The sequence below is a fragment of the Salvelinus fontinalis genome, chromosome 2, assembly GCF_029448725.1.
Source record: "Salvelinus fontinalis isolate EN_2023a chromosome 2, ASM2944872v1, whole genome shotgun sequence".
In the NCBI taxonomy this organism is placed as follows: Eukaryota; Metazoa; Chordata; class Actinopteri; order Salmoniformes; family Salmonidae; genus Salvelinus; species Salvelinus fontinalis.
Window position 1 is genome coordinate 89,415,082 of NC_074666.1, and position 18,993 is coordinate 89,434,074.

The 18,993-nt window shown below is 46.2% G+C and overlaps 2 protein-coding genes and 1 long non-coding RNA gene across 7 annotated transcripts in view; all 3 read left to right on the plus strand.

Annotated features, from left to right (window-relative positions):
- The first annotated feature begins 114 nt into the window (after window positions 1-114).
- LOC129831172 (charged multivesicular body protein 6-like) lies at window positions 115-7,049 on the plus strand. Its single transcript, XM_055894263.1, has 8 exons — window positions 115-356; window positions 792-901; window positions 2,415-2,502; window positions 2,676-2,762; window positions 3,550-3,615; window positions 3,750-3,830; window positions 4,396-4,471; window positions 5,133-7,049. Exons 1-8 carry the CDS (start codon window positions 291-293, stop codon window positions 5,180-5,182), a joined length of 624 nt encoding a protein of 207 aa, XP_055750238.1. The 5' UTR covers window positions 115-290; the 3' UTR covers window positions 5,183-7,049.
- Window positions 7,050-7,662: 613 nt separating this feature from the next.
- Window positions 7,663-10,688, plus strand: LOC129869440 (uncharacterized). Its single transcript, XR_008761906.1, has 3 exons — window positions 7,663-7,782; window positions 8,032-8,117; window positions 9,581-10,688. It is a non-coding gene; the product is annotated as an uncharacterized LOC129869440 (long non-coding RNA).
- A 2,761-nt stretch (window positions 10,689-13,449) lies between these two features.
- LOC129831194 (brain-specific angiogenesis inhibitor 1-associated protein 2-like) overlaps window positions 13,450-18,993 on the plus strand; it is a 184,097-nt gene continuing 178,553 nt past the window's right edge. Inside the window, exon 1 of one of the 5 annotated variants that reach the window (XM_055894310.1) lies at window positions 13,450-13,807. In XM_055894310.1, the coding sequence (XP_055750285.1) occupies window positions 13,736-13,807 (72 nt within the window). In that variant the 5' untranslated portion in view covers window positions 13,450-13,735. The remainder of the gene's footprint in view (window positions 13,808-18,993) is intronic. The other 4 variants (XM_055894317.1, XM_055894325.1, XM_055894343.1 and 1 more) reach the window with 4 other exon arrangements.

Below are 18,993 nucleotides of genomic sequence, written 5' to 3' on the forward strand. Positions count from 1 at the left end.
GTTTATCGGGTGCACCACTGGGGAGTGCCAATATAGCCGACAGGTGGTTTCAAAGGCTCTCAGTGCCAATACATAGCATGCGCAATCCAGGGTTTACATACGTCATTGGAATACATGGACCCGTCCCGGATGCTGTACTAAACCCGGACAGGATGTGGCTTTGAAGTACGTTACCAAAATGTGTTAGCTAAGAACAACGACTTGTAAGCATCATGACAAAAACATGTTCCCCCAAGAAAAAATAGCATTTGTATCAAAGTAGAGGATCGTGGCGGGGATGTGGCTACGTTATGGGAAACGTTTTCGGGAGAAAGAGTCGCCCTTCTCGAGTTACAGAACAAGACCGAGCGATTCTGGTCAGTTGTTGTTGCTAGCCTGTTTCAATAGTATGGATGCTAGCTAGCTTGCTGGCCTCGATTAACGTTAGTTAGCTGTCTGATCTACACACTAATTTGGGAACAATGCCTGCTAGCTAACGTTAGATAGTTATCAACACCCAGGCGCGATCATGGGACAGTCACAGTTTTTAAAACTGTGACATGACGTCTCAAAGTGATCAACAGTTGCCAGCTAACTATTAGATTAGCCAGTTGTGATCGCATCAGCTGTGCCCGAGCCTACAAATGACAGGGTGTGACAGGTCTTTATAGCTAACTAGCTAGGGACTGTAGCCAGCTAACTATTTTCATGGCAGAATTAGCTAGCTAGCTATCTACATGGTAAACAATGTTCAGAAAAGAGTGTATTGAGGTGGTGTCTGATTGTCCCGTTGTGTATGTTCAACTCTCCAGCAACTGAAACAGCAGAGAGATAAACTTAAGCATTACCAGAAGAGAGTCACCCTGCAGCTGGAGAAGGAGAGGAGTCTGGCCAAGCAGCTGCTGAAGGATGGAAAGAAAGAGTGAGACTGGATACTTCACTTGTTCAGGCATCATCTAGGCTATAGCCAGGTCCCAGATCTGTTTGTTCTGTCTTGTTGTAATGGTGTGTTTCCAGGTGAAATGAAGACCGGCGCGGTTGTTGAAGTCACTGGATTAATACATGTTGCAACAGGGAGACGCCTCCAGCACAGAAGCAGAGCAAAAATAACGAGCCGTTTCTGAGCTGGCCCTTACATCCATTTCTAATCACATATGTTCTCTAAACACATGACCAAAGACATAAGACAAGGCAGTGACTCACACAGTCTACAGATACAACAATAATAACCAGTGTCCTCAGAACTGGCACCTTTAGATTGGCTCCAACACTATCAGCATGTAGAACTGGCACCTTTAGACTGGCTCCCACACTATCAGCACATAGAACTGGCACCTTTAGACTGTCTTCCACACTATCAGCACATAGAACTGGCACCTTTAGACTGGCTCCAACACTATCAGCATGTATAACTGGCACCTTTAGACTGGCTCCAACACTATCAACATGTAGAACTGGCACCTTTAGACTGGCTCCCCCACTATCAGCATGTAGAACTGGCACCGTTAGACTGGCTCCAACACTATCAGCATGTAGAACTGGCACCTTTAGACTGGCTCCCACACTATCAGCATGTAGAACTGGCACCGTTAGACTGGCTCCCCCACTATCAGCACATAGAACTGGCACCTTTAGACTGGCTCCCACACTATCAGCACGTAGAACTGGCACCTTTAGACTGGCTCCAACACTATCAGCACATAGAACTGGCACCTTTAGACTGGCTCCCACACTATCAGCACGTAGAACTGGCACCTTTAGACTGGCTCCAACACTATCAGCACATAGAACTGGCACCTTTAGACTGGCTCCCACACTATCAGCACGTAGAACTGGCACCTTTAGACTGGCTCCAACACTATCAGCACATAGAACTGGCACCTTTAGACTGGCTCCAACACTATCAGCACGTAGAACTGGCACCTTTAGACTGGCTCCAACACTATCAGCACATAGAACTGGCACCTTTAGACTGGCTCCAACACTATCAGCACGTAGAACTGGCACCTTTAGACTGGCCCCCACTATCAGCATGTAGAACTGGCACCGTTAGACTGGCTCCCACACTATCAGCACGTAGAACTGGCACCTTTAGACTGGCTCCCACACTATCAGCATGTAGAACTGGCCATAACGTTCAACCTTGCACAAATACAATCCTGTGTATTACAGAATGGAAAAGTAGAATAGATTGTGTTAAACCACTTAACTGCATATGAACGTTATTCATCTTAAATGTGCCATTACACTAGCAAAGAGCTGGGACTACGAAGCTTTCTCAAGTCTATTCAAATCACCAATGCATGCATATCACCAGAACCTGACCTTTGAATTGTGTACTGACTGAATCTGATCAATGCATGACTAGCTGCTTGATGATAAGCAAAATAAACAGTAGGACTTATTGTGCAGTGTGTTGTTCTTTCACTCCGTAGGAAGGCACTGGTTCTTCTCAAGAAGAAGCGTTATCAGGATCAACTGCTAGACAAGACTGAGAAGCAGATATCAAACCTGGAACGCATGGTGAGGCTGAGGCTCTTCTTGGGTCCGATGGGGACTTTTTATACAACGTAACTACATTGATGTAATGTTTTGCACAGCCAACCTCTCTTCTAAAAGGTGTCCTGGCTGGGTATATCTTGGATGTTCTGTATGGTGAACACTATCTTACTTCACGTACTGATATGTTTTCACAGGTTCAAGACATTGAGTTTGTCCAGATCGAGATGAAAGTCATTGAGGGGCTGAAGGTTGGAAATGACTGTCTGAAGAGTATGCATGAGGTAGGGTATGGTTCGCTTCTTAGTCCACGCTTTTCTATGGGGGGAATCTGCTCTTCCTCAGAATACAAATGAGTCACATGACAGAATTAGCCCACATTCACAGTCACACACTCACGTGCGGTTAGGCATGCACACACACTCACGTGCGGTTAGGCATGCACACACACTCACGTGCGGTTAGGCATGCACACACACGTGCGGTTAGGCATGCACACACACTCACGTGCGGTTAGGCATGCACACACACGTGCGGTTAGGCATGCACACACACTCACGTGCGGTTAGGCATGCACACACACTCACGTGCGGTTAGGCATGCACACACACAGGTGTAAGACGTTCAGCTCAGTGTCCTAAGTGTTCATGAATAAACCTCCACTGGCATGTAACCTCTTTTATGTGATCTGCACCCCTGGAAAACAGACTGTGTGTTAGCTAGCGTCACTGTGCACATTGTTTAAAGATTAAAGGATTAGGTTCCAAATCCCTGACTACAGCGAGCCTAGTGGTGTGACAGCTGCTGCGTATCCTGGGTTACACTGGCTGTCTGGCTGGCTGTCTGGCTGGCCACAACCTGCTCAGAGAATTATTCTCTTTAAGAGTAAAAATGTTCCATCTCTCTCTCTCTCACACTCACTCACACACACACACACACACACACACACACACACACACACACACACACACACACACACACACACACACACACACACACACACAGAGAGAATAAGTAAAGTAGAAGACTTTCTGCTCCTAACTTGACATTGTCCCTGTCTCGTCCTCTCAGGCCATGTCACTAGAGGACGTGGAGAGGATCATGGATGAGACCCAGGATGCTATAGAATACCAGAGGGTGAGATTCTCTGTTCCCATGGTGTCATCAATCAATTTGATATACCCCTTTTTACAGTCCTAACTCTTAATCCATCCCAAGTTCTTCAGTCTTCAGTGTGTTGCTGACATGCTCTGCTCTGGTTGATCCTACAGCAAATAGATGAGATGCTGTCAGGCTCCCTGACTCAGGAGGATGAGGATGCTGTGCTATCTGAGCTGGAGGCTATCACTCAGGTGTGTATCATACTGAGCTACATCAGTCTCCTCTGGCTGTTATCTGAGCTGGAGACTATCACTCAGGTGTGTATCATACTGAGCTACATCAGTCTCCTCTGGCTGTTATCTGAACTGGAGGCTATCACTCAGGTGTGTATCATACTGAGCTACATCAGTCTCCTCTGGCTGTTATCTGAGCTGGAGACGATCACTCAGGTGTGTATCATACTGAGCTACATCAGTCTCCTCTGGCTGTTATCTGAGCTGGAGGCTATCACTCAGGTGTGTATCAGTGTATCATACTGAGCTACATCAGTCTCCTCTGGCTGTTATCTGAGCTGGAGGCTATCACTCAGGTGTGTATCATACTGAGCTACATCAGTCTCCTCTGGGTATAATACCAGGAGGTAGAGGAAGAGGGTGGTGAAACAACACCTGCCATGGAGGACCAAAACACTTCTGGTTTTCTTTTCCACCTGGTAGTTAATTGCACTTGACTGGTTTCCCAGGTCAGGTACTGATGACCTGAGCTGATCAAGTCCTGTTTAACCTGTGTAACCGTTGTCTCACTCTACTGCTGCAGGGTGAAGATGTAGACCTACCAGAGGTCCCCACTGAGCCTCTACCAGAGGTCCCAGAACCAGCTGAGACAGAGCCAGGTAACAGTACTGTCTGCCCTGTTACATTACCTCAATCATTATGATGGTAGTAGTAGTACTGTCTACCCTGTTACATTACCTCAATCATTATGATGATAGTAGTAGTACTGTCTGCCCTGTTACATTACCTCAATCATTATGATGATAGTAGTAGTACTGTCTGCCCTGTTACATTACCTCAATCATTATGGTGGTAATAGTAGTAGTACTGTCTGCCCTGTTACATTACCTCAATCATTATGGTGGTAATAGTAGTACTGTCTACCCTGTTACATTACCTCAATCATTATGATGATAGTAGTAGTACTGTCTACCCTGTTACATTACCTCAATCATTATGATGATAGTAGTAGTACTGTCTACCCTGTTACATTACCTCAATCATTATGGTGGTAGTAGTAGTACTGTCTACCCTGTTACATTACCTCAATCATTATGGTGGTAGTAGTAGAACTGTCTACCCTGTTACATTACCTCAATCATTATGGTGGTAAGTACTGACAGTCTCGCAGTAAAAGCTGATCTAGGAACAGTTTGGCCTTTTTAGGTCATGTATTAATAGGATTATATGGACAGAGGAGGGACCTGATCCTAGATCAGCACTCTTACTCTGAGACACATTGTAGATTCAGTCCCTGACCATGGTTTCTTTGTTCTCAAGAGAGAAGACCAGCAAGGAACAAGGAGAACAGAGAGATGCTGGCAGCGTAGAGACAAGACTCAACAATAACAACAGTAGATGGAGCTAGTCCAACTGACTCAATAACAGTAGCTGTGGATGGAGCTAGTCCAACTGACTCAATAACAGTAGCTGTGGATGGAGCTAGTCCAACTGACTCAACAACATCAATATCAACAGTAGCTGTGGATGGAGCTAGTCCAACTGACTCAACAACAGTAGCTGTGGATGGAGCTAGTCCAACTGACTCAATATCAACAGTAGCTGTGGATGGAGCTAGTCCAACTGACTCAACAACAGTAGCTGTGGATGGAGCTAGTCCAACTGTCTCAACAACAGTAGCTGTGAATGGAGCTAGTCCAACTGACTCAACAACATCAACAGTAGCTGTGGATGGAGCTAGTCCAACTGTCTCAACAACAGTAGCTGTGGATGGAGCTAGTCCAACTGACTCAATAACAACAACAGTAGCTGTGGATGGAGCTAGTCCAACTGACTCAATAACAACAACAGTAGCTGTGGATGGAGCTAGTCCAACTGACTCAACAACATCAACAGTAGCTGTGGATGGAGCTAGTCCAACTGACTCAATAACAACAGTAGCTGTGGATGGAGCTAGTCCAACTGACTCAACAACAACAACAGTAGCTGTGGATGGAGCTAGTCCAACTGACTCAATAACATCAACAGTAGCAGCTGTGGATGGAGCTATTCCAACTGACTCAACAACATCAACAGCTGTGGATGGAGCTAGTCCAACTGTCTCAACAACAGTAGCTGTGGATGGAGCTAGTCCAACTGACTCAACAACAGTAGCTGTGGATGGAGCTAGTCCAACTGACTCAACAACAGTAGCTGTGGATGGAGCTAGTCCAACTGACTCAACAACAGTAGCTGTGGATGGAGCTAGTCCAACTGACTCAACAACATCAATATCAACAGTAGCTGTGGATGGAGCTAGTCCAACTGTTTCAACAACAGTAGCTGTGGATGGAGCTAGTCCAACTGACTCAACAACATCAACAGTAGCTGTGGATGGAGCTAGTCCAACTGACTCAACAACATCAACAGTAGCTGTGGATGGAGCTAGTCATCATGCTGGTCTCTCACTGCATGGAGGAGCAGAATTCATCCAGACTCATTCTGCTGGTCTGTCCAGTCCCTGATCCCTCTCTGTATCATAGAATGGAGTGCAGGTACGCCAGAAGTACACATTCCTCTTCGTAAAAACTTTATTGTCCCAACGTTGGACAATATGATATGTAGCAAAAACAGGAACAAATGTGTACAAGCAGACCCCCCCCCCCCCCCCCGAGGCCTAGGAGAACACCTAGGAGAACACCTAGGGGAACACTTAGGGGAACACCTAGGAGAACACTTAGGGGAACACCTAGGAGAACACCTAGGGGAACACCTAGGGGAACACCTAGGAGAACACCTAGGAGAACACTTAGGAGAACACTTAGGAGAACACCTAGGAGAACACCTAGGAGAACACCTAGGAGAACACCTAGGAGAACACCTAGGAGAACACCTAGGAGAACACCTAGGAGAACACCTAGGAGAACACCTAGGAGAACACTTAGGAGAACACTTAGGAGAACACTTAGGAGAACACCTGGGAGAACACCTGGGAGAACACCTAGGAGAACACCTAGGAGAACACTTGTTCTGAAGTCTCCTCTGGTCACTGCCTTTCTAATGATGAATTAAACACTAAAGGGAAAATGATTGCCGTCTCAGTATATGGTTTGGATTGAATGGTAGCATGTTGTCACTGTACAAATTCCTTTATAATTCACACGACTGAAAAATGAAGTTAGACGTAACCGACGATAGATGTCATTTTAAAACCATTGTTTTCCATAATTAAAAGGCAGATCTGTGGCTTACAGACAACTCTGTGTCTCGGTCTTTTCACCTCATCTCCTATTGTACTCTGTTAGGTCAATAACAAGTTAAACACAGCACAACTAATTACACTAGATGTCCACATTTTACTATTCATGTATCAGAAACACTATTTTAATTATTTTAAAGTCATATTTGATTGTTTTTTAGCAATATGATCCCTTTTCATAGATGCTCACTGAAGACCATATTCAGTTTGTAGTATATAATCTCACCACAATGTGGCACTAGACACCAGTGAGAGAGTTCGCAGAACCAGTTTAGAGACGAGTAAGTGTTATTGCCAAAGAAAAGAGAGGCCCAATCCCAAATCAACCCCTAGAACCTATTCAGAGAGGATTTGATTGGTATAAGCAGTATGGTGAAACTTTCCCCAAGGTCAGGGGTAGTTGGTCAGGAACAATCCTGCGGCTCTGTTCCTGGAGAGCCGCACGATTGTGCTTTAAACCAACCTGGAAGACCAGGTGTGTTGAATTTGAGTAATTTGCTGAACTGATCAATTAGCTCAGCTGGTCAGATCAGTGATTGACTAAATTCAACACACCTGGTCTTCCAGGTCGGTTAAAGCAAAAATACTGCATACCCCCGCGACACTCCAGGAACAGGGTTGCCTACCCCTGACCTAGCCTATCAGAGGGCAAGTTGGAGCTAATACCATATTGCTCCACTCTAGGGGTCAGTTTGGGATTGGGCCGTGATGTGTGTGAGATGTTGTATCCAGGTGAGAAAGTCACTGCATTGTTTACAGCCAGAACTACACTAAAGAGAACACTTTGGATGAACAATGAGCTAACACCAATTATCCATTCTGTGTGAACAATATCACCCACGGACGGTGCAATGGAAAACAATTAGTTTGCCCCCATGGGTTTCCTACCTTACATAATGCTATTGTTTACAGCCCTCAAACTTAACTCAGGACCTTGAAACCAGTTCCACTGCATTTTTTACATTGTTCCCCTCTAATCAGGGACTGACTTAGACCTGGGACACCCAAGTGGGTACAATTTAATTATCAGGTGGAACAGAAAACCAGCTGGCTCTGGACCTCATAGGGTAAGAGTTGTATACCCCTGGTATAGGGTACAATAAAGTTTTCTATTGAAATATGTTTATGCAGATGATTGTATATCATTATTGTAGTGCATGTATACATGACCAGATAAGGTATTGTTGCTGTATTCTCTGAGCAGTGTACCACAGCTCTCTGACTACCTGTCTCCCTCTCTGAGCAGTATACCACAGCTCTCTGACTACCTGTCTCCCTCTCTGAGCAGTGTACCACAGCTCTGACTACCTGTCTCCCTCTCTGAGCAGTATACCACAGCTCTGACTACCTGTCTCCCTCTCTGAGCAGTATACCACAGCTCTGACTACCTGTCTCCCTCTCTGAGCAGTGTACCACAGCTCTGACTACCTGTCTCCCTCTCTGAGCAGTATACCACAGCTCTGACTACCTGTCTCCCTCTCTGAGCAGTATACCACAGCTCTGACTACCTGTCTCCCTCTCTGAGCAGTATACCACAGCTCTGACTACCTGTCTCCCTCTCTGAGCAGTATACCACAGCTCTGACTACCTGTCTCCCTCTCTGAGCAGTATACCACAGCTCTGACTACCTGTCTCCCTCTCTGAGCAGTGTACCACAGCTCTGACTACCTGTCTCCCTCTCTGAGCAGTGTACCACAGCTCTGACTACCTGTCTCCCTCTCTGAGCAGTATACCACAGCTCTGACTACCTGTCTCCCTCTCTGAGCAGTATACCACAGCTCTGACTACCTGTCTCCCTCTCTGAGCAGTATACCACAGCTCTGACTACCTGTCTCCCTCTCTGAGCAGTATACCACAGCTCTGACTACCTGTCTCCCTCTCTGAGCAGTATACCACAGCTCTGACTACCTGTCTCTCTCTCTGAGCAGTATACCACAGCTCTGAATACCTGTCTCCCTCTCTGAGCAGTGTACCACAGCTCTGCCTACCGGTCTCCCTCTCTGAGCAGTGTACCACAGCTCTGACTACCTGTCTCCCTCTCTGAGCAGTATACCACAGCTCTGACTACCTGTCTCCCTCTCTGAGCAGTATACCACAGCTCTGACTACCTGTCTCCCTCTCTGAGCAGTATACCACAGCTCTGACTACCTGTCTCCCTCTCTGAGCAGTATACCACAGCTCTGACTACCTGTCTCCCTCTCTGAGCAGTATACCACAGCTCTGACTACCTGTCTCTCTCTCTGAGCAGTATACCACAGCTCTGAATACCTGTCTCCCTCTCTGAGCAGTGTACCACAGCTCTGCCTACCGGTCTCCCTCTCTGAGCAGTGTACCACAGCTCTGACTACCTGTCTCCCTCTCTGAGCAGTGTACCACAGCTCTGACTACCTGTCTCCCTCTCTGAGCAGTATACCACCGCTCTCTGCCTACCTGTCTCCCTCTCTGAGCAGTATACCACAGCTCTGACTACCTGTCTCTCTCTCTGAGCAGTATACCACAGCTCTCTGACTACCTGTCTCTCTCTGAGCAGTATACCACAGCTCTCTGCCTGGCTGGCTGGAGCCCAAGTCAGATGTGGACTGGATTCCACCTACAAGGCTTCGGCCCACACCGCTGCTGCCCTGAAGCCAGAACTACAGACCTCCTACTGCTGGTGACTAGCTGATCAGGAACAGGAAGTCTGGTTCCCTGAAGCCAGAACTACAGACCTCCTACTGCTGGTGACTAGCTGATCAGGAACAGGAAGTCTGGTTCCCTGAAGCCAGAACTACAGACCTCCTACTGCTGGTGACTAGCTGATCAGGAACAGGAAGTCTGGTTCACACGCCTGTGAAAGGTAGTCTTGTAATGTTGTGGACATCTTCCTTCATAAACTATGCTGGCTCCTTGTAGAATGGATCATCTCTCCATGTGAAAACCTAGTAGCCATAAGGGTGGGCGTGTTCCACACAGCAGTGTCCTCCACTGAATACGTCCCATTATGAGACATCTAGGAAACTTCATGAAAATGTTCCCTGGTGTTATTTTCCAGCAGCAACTGACCATTTCAATTATACTTCCCATGTGAGAAGAAGGGCTTGTGTCCTTCACCAGGCCTTTGTTCAGTTTCATACAGTCTGAATTGGTGTTACATGACTTGTAGGTTTGGTATGTGAGGCTATTGATTTTGTTTGGTAACAAATATTTCCATGATGATTGTGATAAAAAAAAAAAAAAGTAATCATCATTCTTTGTTTTTTGTGATTAATTTCACTATATCACCTGAAGTGTAGATGCAGTCATACAGTCCCTGTAGAATGTCTACAGCCCCTTGGATTTATTCACATTTCAATGTGTTAAAATGGGATTAAAAATGATACTTTTTTGTTTTATTTCTGCAAGCTACACTTTTTTTTTTTTTTTTTAAAGATGATTGAAAAATAAAACATCTTGATTAGATAAAATGCCATCTACACACAATACAATATAATAAAGTGAAAACATGTTTGTAGAACATTTAGTCAATTTATTGAATTGAAAAATGGAAATATTTGCCATGTGTTTTGCTGTATTACTTTAGTGTCTTATTGCATACAAGATGCATGTTCTGGAATATGTGTATTCCTGTATATTTGTATTCTTCTTTTCACTCTGTCAATTGAGTATTGTGGAGTTACTACAATATTGTTGGTCCATCCTCAGTTTTCTTCCATCACAGCCACATGGTGACATCCCTAAGCAGTTTTCTTTCATCACAGCCACATGGTGACATCCCTAAGCAGTTTTCTTCCATCACAGCCACATGGTGACATCCCTAAGCAGTTTTCTTCCATCACAGCCACATGGTGACATCCCTAAGCAGTTTTCTTCCATCACAGCCATATGGTGACATCCCTAAGCAGTTTTCTTCCATCACAGCCACATGGTGACATCCCTAAGCAGTTTTCTTCCATCACAGCCACATGGTGACATCCCTAAGCAGTTTTCTTCCATCACAGCCACATGGTGACATCCCTAAGCAGTTTTCTTCCATCACAGCCACATGGTGACATCCCTAAGCAGTTTTCTTCCATCACAGCCACATGGTGACATCCCTAAGCAGTTTTCTTCCATCACAGCCACTGAACTCTGTAACTGTTTTAAAATCACCAACAGCCACATGGTGACATCCCTAAGCAGTTTTCTTCCATCACGGCCATATGGTGACATCCCTAAGCAGTTTCCTTCCATCACAGCCACATGGTGACATCCCTAAGCAGTTTTCTTCCATCACAGCCACATGGTGACATCCCTAAGCAGTTTTCTTCCATCACAGCCACATGGTGACATCCCTAAGCAGTTTTCTTCCATCACAGCCACATGGTGACATCCCTAAGCAGTTGTCTTCCATCACAGCCACATGGTGACATCCCTAAGCAGTTTTCTTCCATCACAGCCACATGGTGACATCCCTAAGCAGTTTTCTTCCATCACAGCCATATGGTGACATCCCTAAGCAGTTTTCTTCCATCACAGCCACATGGTGACATCCCTAAGCAGTTTTCTTCCATCACAGCCACATGGTGACATCCCTAAGCAGTTTTCTTCCATCACAGCCACATGGTGACATCCCTAAGCAGTTTTCTTCCATCACAGCCACATGGTGACATCCCTAAGCAGTTTTCTTCCATCACAGCCACATGGTGACATCCCTAAGCAGTTTTCTTCCATCACAGCCACTGAACTCTGTAACTGTTTTAAAATCACCAACAGCCACATGGTGACATCCCTAAGCAGTTTTCTTCCATCACGGCCATATGGTGACATCCCTAAGCAGTTTCCTTCCATCACAGCCACATGGTGACATCCCTAAGCAGTTTTCTTCCATCACAGCCATATGGTGACATCCCTAAGCAGTTTTCTTCCATCACAGCCACATGGTGACATCCCTAAGCAGTTTTCTTCCATCACAGCCACATGGTGACATCCCTAAGCAGTTGTCTTCCATCACAGCCACATGGTGACATCCCTAAGCAGTTTTCTTCCATCACAGCCACATGGTGACATCCCTAAGCAGTTTTCTTCCATCACAGCCACATGGTGACATCCCTAAGCAGTTTTCTTCCATCACAGCCACATGGTGACATCCCTAAGCAGTTTTCTTCCATCACAGCCACATGGTGACATCCCTAAGCAGTTTTCTTCCATCACAGCCACTGAACTCTGTAACTGTTTTAAAATCACCAACAGCCACATGGTGACATCCCTAAGCAGTTTTCTTCCATCACAGCCACATGGTGACATCCCTAAGCAGTTTTCTTCCATCACAGCCATATGGTGACATCCCTAAGCAGTTTTCTTCCATCACAGCCACATGGTGACATCCCTAAGCAGTTTTCTTCCATCACAGCCATATGGTGACATCCCTAAGCAGTTTTCTTCCATCACAGCCACATGGTGACATCCCTAAGCAGTTTTCTTCCATCACAGCCATATGGTGACATCCCTAAGCAGTTTTCTTCCATCACAGCCACATGGTGACATCCCTAAGCAGTTTTCTTCCATCACAGCCATATGGTGACATCCCTAAGCAGTTTTCTTCCATCACAGCCACATGGTGACATCCCTAAGCAGTTTTCTTCCATCACAGCCACTGAACTCTGTAACTGTTTTAAAATCACCAACAGCCACATGGTGACATCCCTAAGCAGTTTTCTTCCTGTCCTGCAGCTCACTTCTCAAAGGAGGACTGCATCTTTGATGTCTGGATGGTTTAATACATCATCCACAGCATAGTCATTAGCTTGACCATGCTTGAAGAGATATCCAAAGTCTGATTTGTTACCCATCTACCAATCAAAGCCCTTCTTTGAGGCTTTCGAAAAGCCCCCTTGTCTTTGTAGTTGAATCTGTGCTTGAAATGTAATACTTGACTGAGGGACCTTCCAGATGTGTGTAAGGGGGACAGAGGGTTAGTCAATCAAGGGGGACAGAGGAAGGGTTAGTCAATCAAGGGGGACAGAGGGTTAGTCAATCAAGGGGGACAGAGGAAGGGTTAGTCAATCATAAATCATGTCAAGCCCTATTATTTCACACAGAGGGAATCCATATCATTTATGCACTCCATATCATTTATAATTGAGTAAAAAAAAAAACATGAAATCTATTTTAATCCCACATTTTAATGCAACAAAATTTGAAAAAAGTTCAAGGGGATGTAGACTTTCTATAGGCACTGTATATATTTATGAAATATAAAGCTTTATAGAACTATAATAAATCCTTGCCACCGTGCTTCTGCAACGCTTGCTGTTTGGGGTTTTAGGCTGGGTTTCTGTGTAAGCACTTTATAAATGCATTTGGCGTTATAAATACATTTTATTTGAAATCAATGTCAGAAATTCAAATGAATAATGCAACTAGTTTAACATATTTGGGGAGAAAGAGCGGGGAGAGGCGGTGTTTCAGAGAAGGCGGTGGTGCTCTTGTAATTGGAAAAGCTCCGCGATGTGACAAGACGCTTTGGCGAACACCGCAGAGATTGAGTGCGTGAGAGGGATTTGAGTGGGTGCAACCGAGCTAGAGAATCTTCCGTTTACTGTCTTTCTTTCTGCCACACGTACCTTCGCGGTCAATCGCATCACATCTTCTCTTCGTTTAGGCTACTCTCTCTACCCATTCGGCGTATTTCACTCGGATAACTTCTCTCTAAAGGAAAATACTGTTTATGGTTTTGACCGAAGATTTCAAGATGTCTCGCACCGACGAGGTTCACCGCATAACGGAGAATGTCTACAAGGTAAGCTTCTACAACTATAAAAAGTTTGATGCCACAGGTTATTGACAGACGATATAGGCCTACTCATTGTATAAGTTATGTAAATATTTTGGAATGTGTTTTTATTAGTGATATAATAGCATTTTTGCTCCCCCCCGCATTCGGTGCGCATATTGAACGTCGATTAGAATCTCTATTCACTCGAGAATTCCCGAGGGAACATTCGAAGCTCTTTATTGAAAGTCTTCCCTGTTCAATTATATTGGCCTACTTCTCTGAATAAATGTACTTTTCAAAATTACGACCTACCTCCCTAATGGCATTCTGTGAGTTATTATATGTATTTTACAGTCAATAGCAACGCGTAGCTTTCATTTTGTTGCCGTCCGTGGGTCATCAGGTAGGACTACATTTCTACAGGAAAATCAGCGCTCCTCGGCGCAGCCGCACAATGTAGGCTACACGCCACTGTTCAGACATGTCATACTGCGCTATGCTTCTGCCATAATAGCTAGATCATGTTTGTAATACGTTCAGGCTCCATATTATGTTGATGTGAGAGATAGTGAACATGTAATGGACCGGCTACATATGACACACACACCGTGGCACAGTCACATTTAATAAATAGATTCATTACACATTAACTTCTTTCAATGTATTTCATGTTGGCACCCTACTGTGTTCACTAGAACAGGGTGTGTGTGTAAGGGAGACATTCCTACACATTTGTGTTTGGTTGACAGGGCAGGAAGGAGGAGGAGGTAGAGCAGCTAGCAGGCTGTGTTGTAACAGGTACTTCAAACATTGGCCCTGGGGATTTCAACATCACAAAACCTGTTCAGCAGAAATAATCCTGGAGCCTCTGTCTTAGATTCAAATTGGGAAGAGCTTCTTTCCAGGCGTTCATGTTCCATGGATGACCTAAGAGAACAGCCTACCAACTGATCTACTAGGACAGCTAGATCTGTGTATTACTAGCTAGTTCAGGATTTCTCAGTCGCTCCTGGGGCTTTATAGAACTATAATACATTCTAGCCACCGTGCTTCTACATCTGCATTACTTGCTGTTTGGGGGTTTAAGCCGGGTTTCTGTATATGCACGTTGTGACATCTGCTGATGTAAAAATGGCTTTATAAATACATTTTGATTTGAAATCAAAGTCAGAAATTCAAATGAATAATGTAACTAGTTTAACAGATTTGGGCAGAGAGAGAGCGGGGAGAGAGAGAGCGGGGAGAGAGAGAGCGGGGAGAGAGAGAGCGGGGAGAGATGGTGTTTCAGAGAAGGGGAGAGATGGTGTTTCAGAGTGGGGAGAGGCGGTGTTTCAGAGAAGGGGAGAGGCGGTGTTTCAGAGTGGGGAGAGGCGGTGTTTCAGAGTGGGGAGAGGCGGTGTTTCAGAGTGGGGAGAGGCGGTGTTTCAGAGTGGGGAGAGGCGGTGTTTCAGAGAAGGGGAGAGATGGTGTTTCAGAGAAGGGGAGAGATGGTGTTTCAGAGTGGGGAGAGGCGGTGTTTCAGAGAAGGGGAGAGAGAAAGAGCGGGGAGAGATGGTGTTTCAGAGAAGGGGAGAGATGGTGTTTCAGAGTGGGGAGAGGCGGTGTTTCAGAGAAGGGGAGAGATGGTGTTTCAGAGAAGGGGAGAGATGGTGTTTCAGAGTGGGGAGAGGCGGTGTTTCAGAGAAGGGGAGAGATGGTGTTTCAGAGTGGGGAGAGGCGGTGTTTCAGAGAAGGGGAGAGAGAAAGAGCGGGGAGAGATGGTGTTTCAGAGAAGGGGAGAGATGGTGTTTCAGAGAAGGGGAGAGATGGTGTTTCAGAGTGGGGAGAGGTGGTGTTTCAGAGAAGGGGAGAGATGGTGTTTCAGAGTGGGGAGAGGCGGTGTTTCAGAGAAGGGGAGAGAGAAAGAGCGGGGAGAGATGGTGTTTCAGAGAAGGGGAGAGATGGTGTTTCAGAGTGGGGAGAGGCGGTGTTTCAGAGAAGGGGAGAGATGGTGTTTCAGAGAAGGGGAGAGATGGTGTTTCAGAGAAGGGGAGAGATGGTGTTTGAGCGGGGAGAGGTGGTGTTTCAGAGAAGGGGAGAGATGGTGTTTCAGAGTGGGGAGAGGCGGTGTTTCAGAGAAGGGGAGAGAGAAAGAGCGGGGAGAGATGGTGTTTCAGAGTGGGGAGAGGCGGTGTTTCAGAGAAGGGGAGAGGCGGTGTTTCAGAGAAGGGGAGAGGCGGTGTTTCAGAGAAGGGGAGAGAGAAAGAGCGGGGAGAGATGGTGTTTCAGAGAAGGGGAGAGATGGTGTTTCAGAGTGGGGAGAGGCGGTGTTTCAGAGAAGGGGAGAGATGGTGTTTGAGTGGGGAGAGATGGTGTTTCAGAGAAGGGGAGAGAGAAAGAGCGGGGAGAGATGGTGTTTCAGAGTGGGGAGAGGCGGTGTTTCAGAGAAGGGGAGAGAGAAAGAGCGGGGAGAGGTGGTGTTTCAGAGAAGGGGAGAGATGGTGTTTCAGAGTGGGGAGAGGCGGTGTTTCAGAGAAGGGGAGAGATGGTGTTTCAGAGTGGGGAGAGGCGGTGTTTCAGAGAAGGGGAGAGAGAAAAAGCGGGGAGAGGTGGTGTTTCAGAGAAGGGGAGAGGTGGTGTTTCAGAGAAGGGGAGAGATGGTGTTTCAGAGTGGGGAGAGATGGTGTTTCAGAGTGGGGAGAGATGGTGTTTCAGAGTGGGGAGAGATGGTGTTTCAGAGTGGGGAGAGGCGGTGTTTCAGAGTGGGGAGAGGCGGTGTTTCAGAGAAGGGGAGAGATGGTGTTTCAGAGTGGGGAGAGATGGTGTTTCAGAGTGGGGAGAGATGGTGTTTCAGAGTGGGGAGAGATGGTGTTTCAGAGTGGGGAGAGGCGGTGTTTCAGAGTGGGGAGAGATGGTGTTTCAGAGTGGGGAGAGATGGTGTTTCAGAGTGGGGAGAGATGGTGTTTCAGAGTGGGGAGAGGCGGTGTTTCAGAGTGGGGAGAGGCGGTGTTTCAGAGAAGGGGAGAGGCGGTGTTTCAGAGAAGGGGAGAGATGGTGTTTCAGAGAAGGGGAGAGATGGTGTTTGAGTGGGGAGAGGTGGTGTTTCAGAGAAGGGGAGAGATGGTGTTTGAGAGTGGGGAGAGGTGGTGTTTCAGAGAAGGGGGGAGAGAAAGCAGGGAGAGGCGGTGTTTCAGAGAAGGGGAGAGAGAGAGCGGGGAGAGAAAGAGTGGGGAGAGGTGGTGTTTCAGAGAAGGGGAGAGAGAGAGCGGGGAGAGGCGGTGTTTCAGAGAAGGGGAGAGAGAGAGCGGGGAGAGGCGGTGTTTTAGAGAAGGGGAGAGAGAGAGCGGGGAGAGAGAGCAGAGAGAGGCGGTGTTTCAGAGAAGGGGAGAGAGAGAGCGTGGAGAGGCGGTGTTTCAGAGAAGGGGAGAGAGAGAGAGCGTGGAGAGGCGGTGTTTCAGAGAAGGGGAGAGAGAGAGAGCGTGGAGAGGCGGTGTTTCAGAGAAGGGGAGAGAGAGAGAGCGTGGAGAGGCGGTGTTTCAGAGAAGGGGAGAGAGAGAGAGCGTGGAGAGGCGGTGTTTCAGAGAAGGGGAGAGAGAGAGAGCGTGGAGAGGCGGTGTTTCAGAGAAGGGGAGAGAGAGAGAGCGTGGAGAGGCGGTGTTTCAGAGCGGGGAGAGAGAGAGCGGTGAGAGGCGGTGTTTCAGAGAAGGGGGTTGTCCTGGGCCCCCTGGGTGCACTGTTTCCCCCTAGCACTACACAGCTGATTCAAATCATCAACTCTTCATCAAGCTTTGAATATTTGAGTCGGCTGTGTAGTGCCAGGGCAAAAAACGACATGTTCACTGGGGGCAGGACCAAGTTTGGCAAACCCTGAACTAGTTGACACCTGAAGGCTGATATTTCAGATGGGAACAGAACCTTCCTTTTACACTGCATAGCCTAGAGCCCTAGGCCTATAGGAAACCAACTAGCTTACAGAATATGGAAGGGCCTTGGGGTTTGGACCTGAAACAATGTATTTTGTTGTAGTGGGGGGTCTGCATATATAAGCCTACAGAAATACCTGGACTAAAACACTCAGTTCAGTTGTAACCATTTTAAAATATGCTAAGGGTCTCAACTACCACATGTTGGCTGTCCATAGGGCTCATGTTGACTTCCTTGCGCTTGGCAACCGGGCTTGAACCTTTTTAACCTCTACCGAGCACCTACCCCGGGTCCGGGAGCACCCCCCACCCCCCCCACACTGATTAGCATCGCTAGCATAGCGTCACAATTAAATAGTAACATCTAAATATCATTAAATCACAAGTCCAAGACACCTAATGAAAGATACAGATCCTGTGAATAAAGCCACCATTTCAGATTTTTATAATGTTTTACAGGGAAGACACAATATGTAAATCTATTAGCTAAACACGTTAGCAAAAGACACCATTTTTTTACTCCAACAGTTTTTTCCTGCGTCAGTAGCTATCACTAATTCGACTAAATAAAAATATATATAGCCACTAACCAAGAAACAACTTCATAAGATGACAGTCTGATAACATATTTATGGTATAGCATAGTTTGTTTTTGAAAAATGTGCATTTTTCAGGTATAAATCACAGTTCTACATTGCAGCTGCAATCTGAAATAGTGCCGACGCAGCCAGAACAATTACAGAGACCAACGTCATATAACTAATTACTTGTCTTAAAACATTTCAGAAAAAATACACAGCGTACAGATACTGAAAGCCCAACATCTGGTGAATCCAAACAATATTTCTGATTTATTAAATGTTTTATAGCGAAAACAAAATGTAGCGCTAAATTAGCATAGCCACGCCAGCCAGAACCAGCTGGGCGCCCCCGACCAGTTCACATGCACGACAGATATATGAAATAACATCGTAAATTGGGTCTTACTATTGCTGATCTTTCATCAATGTTGATCAAGGTGTCCTTAGTCCTGATGAGTCGTTCAATCCATTCATAATGGCAACTTTCCCTCTTCATTTAGCATAGGTTTAGCACACCCTTGACCCTAACTGCTACAGACCTATATCTATCCTACCCTGCCTTTCTAAGGTCTTCGAAAGCCAAGTCAACAAACAGATTACCGACCATTTCGAATCACACCACACCTTCTCCGCTATGCAATCTGGTTTCAGAGCTGGTCATGGGTGCACCTCAGCCACGCTCAAGGTCATAAACGATATCGTAACCGCCATCGATAGGAAACAATAC

What these genes read in the sequence shown, in the direction of transcription:
- LOC129831172 (XM_055894263.1), top strand. Translation starts at nt 291, where the DNA reads ATGGGAAACGTTTTCGGGAGAAAGAGTCGCCCTTCTCGAGTTACAGAA. An exon ending in AACAAGACCGAGCGATTCTG is followed by an intron (nt 357 to 791) that starts GTCAGTTGTTGT and finishes TCAACTCTCCAG; the next exon opens with CAACTGAAACAGCAGAGAGA. An exon ending in GTCTGAAGAGTATGCATGAG is followed by an intron (nt 2,763 to 3,549) that starts GTAGGGTATGGT and finishes TCGTCCTCTCAG; the next exon opens with GCCATGTCACTAGAGGACGT.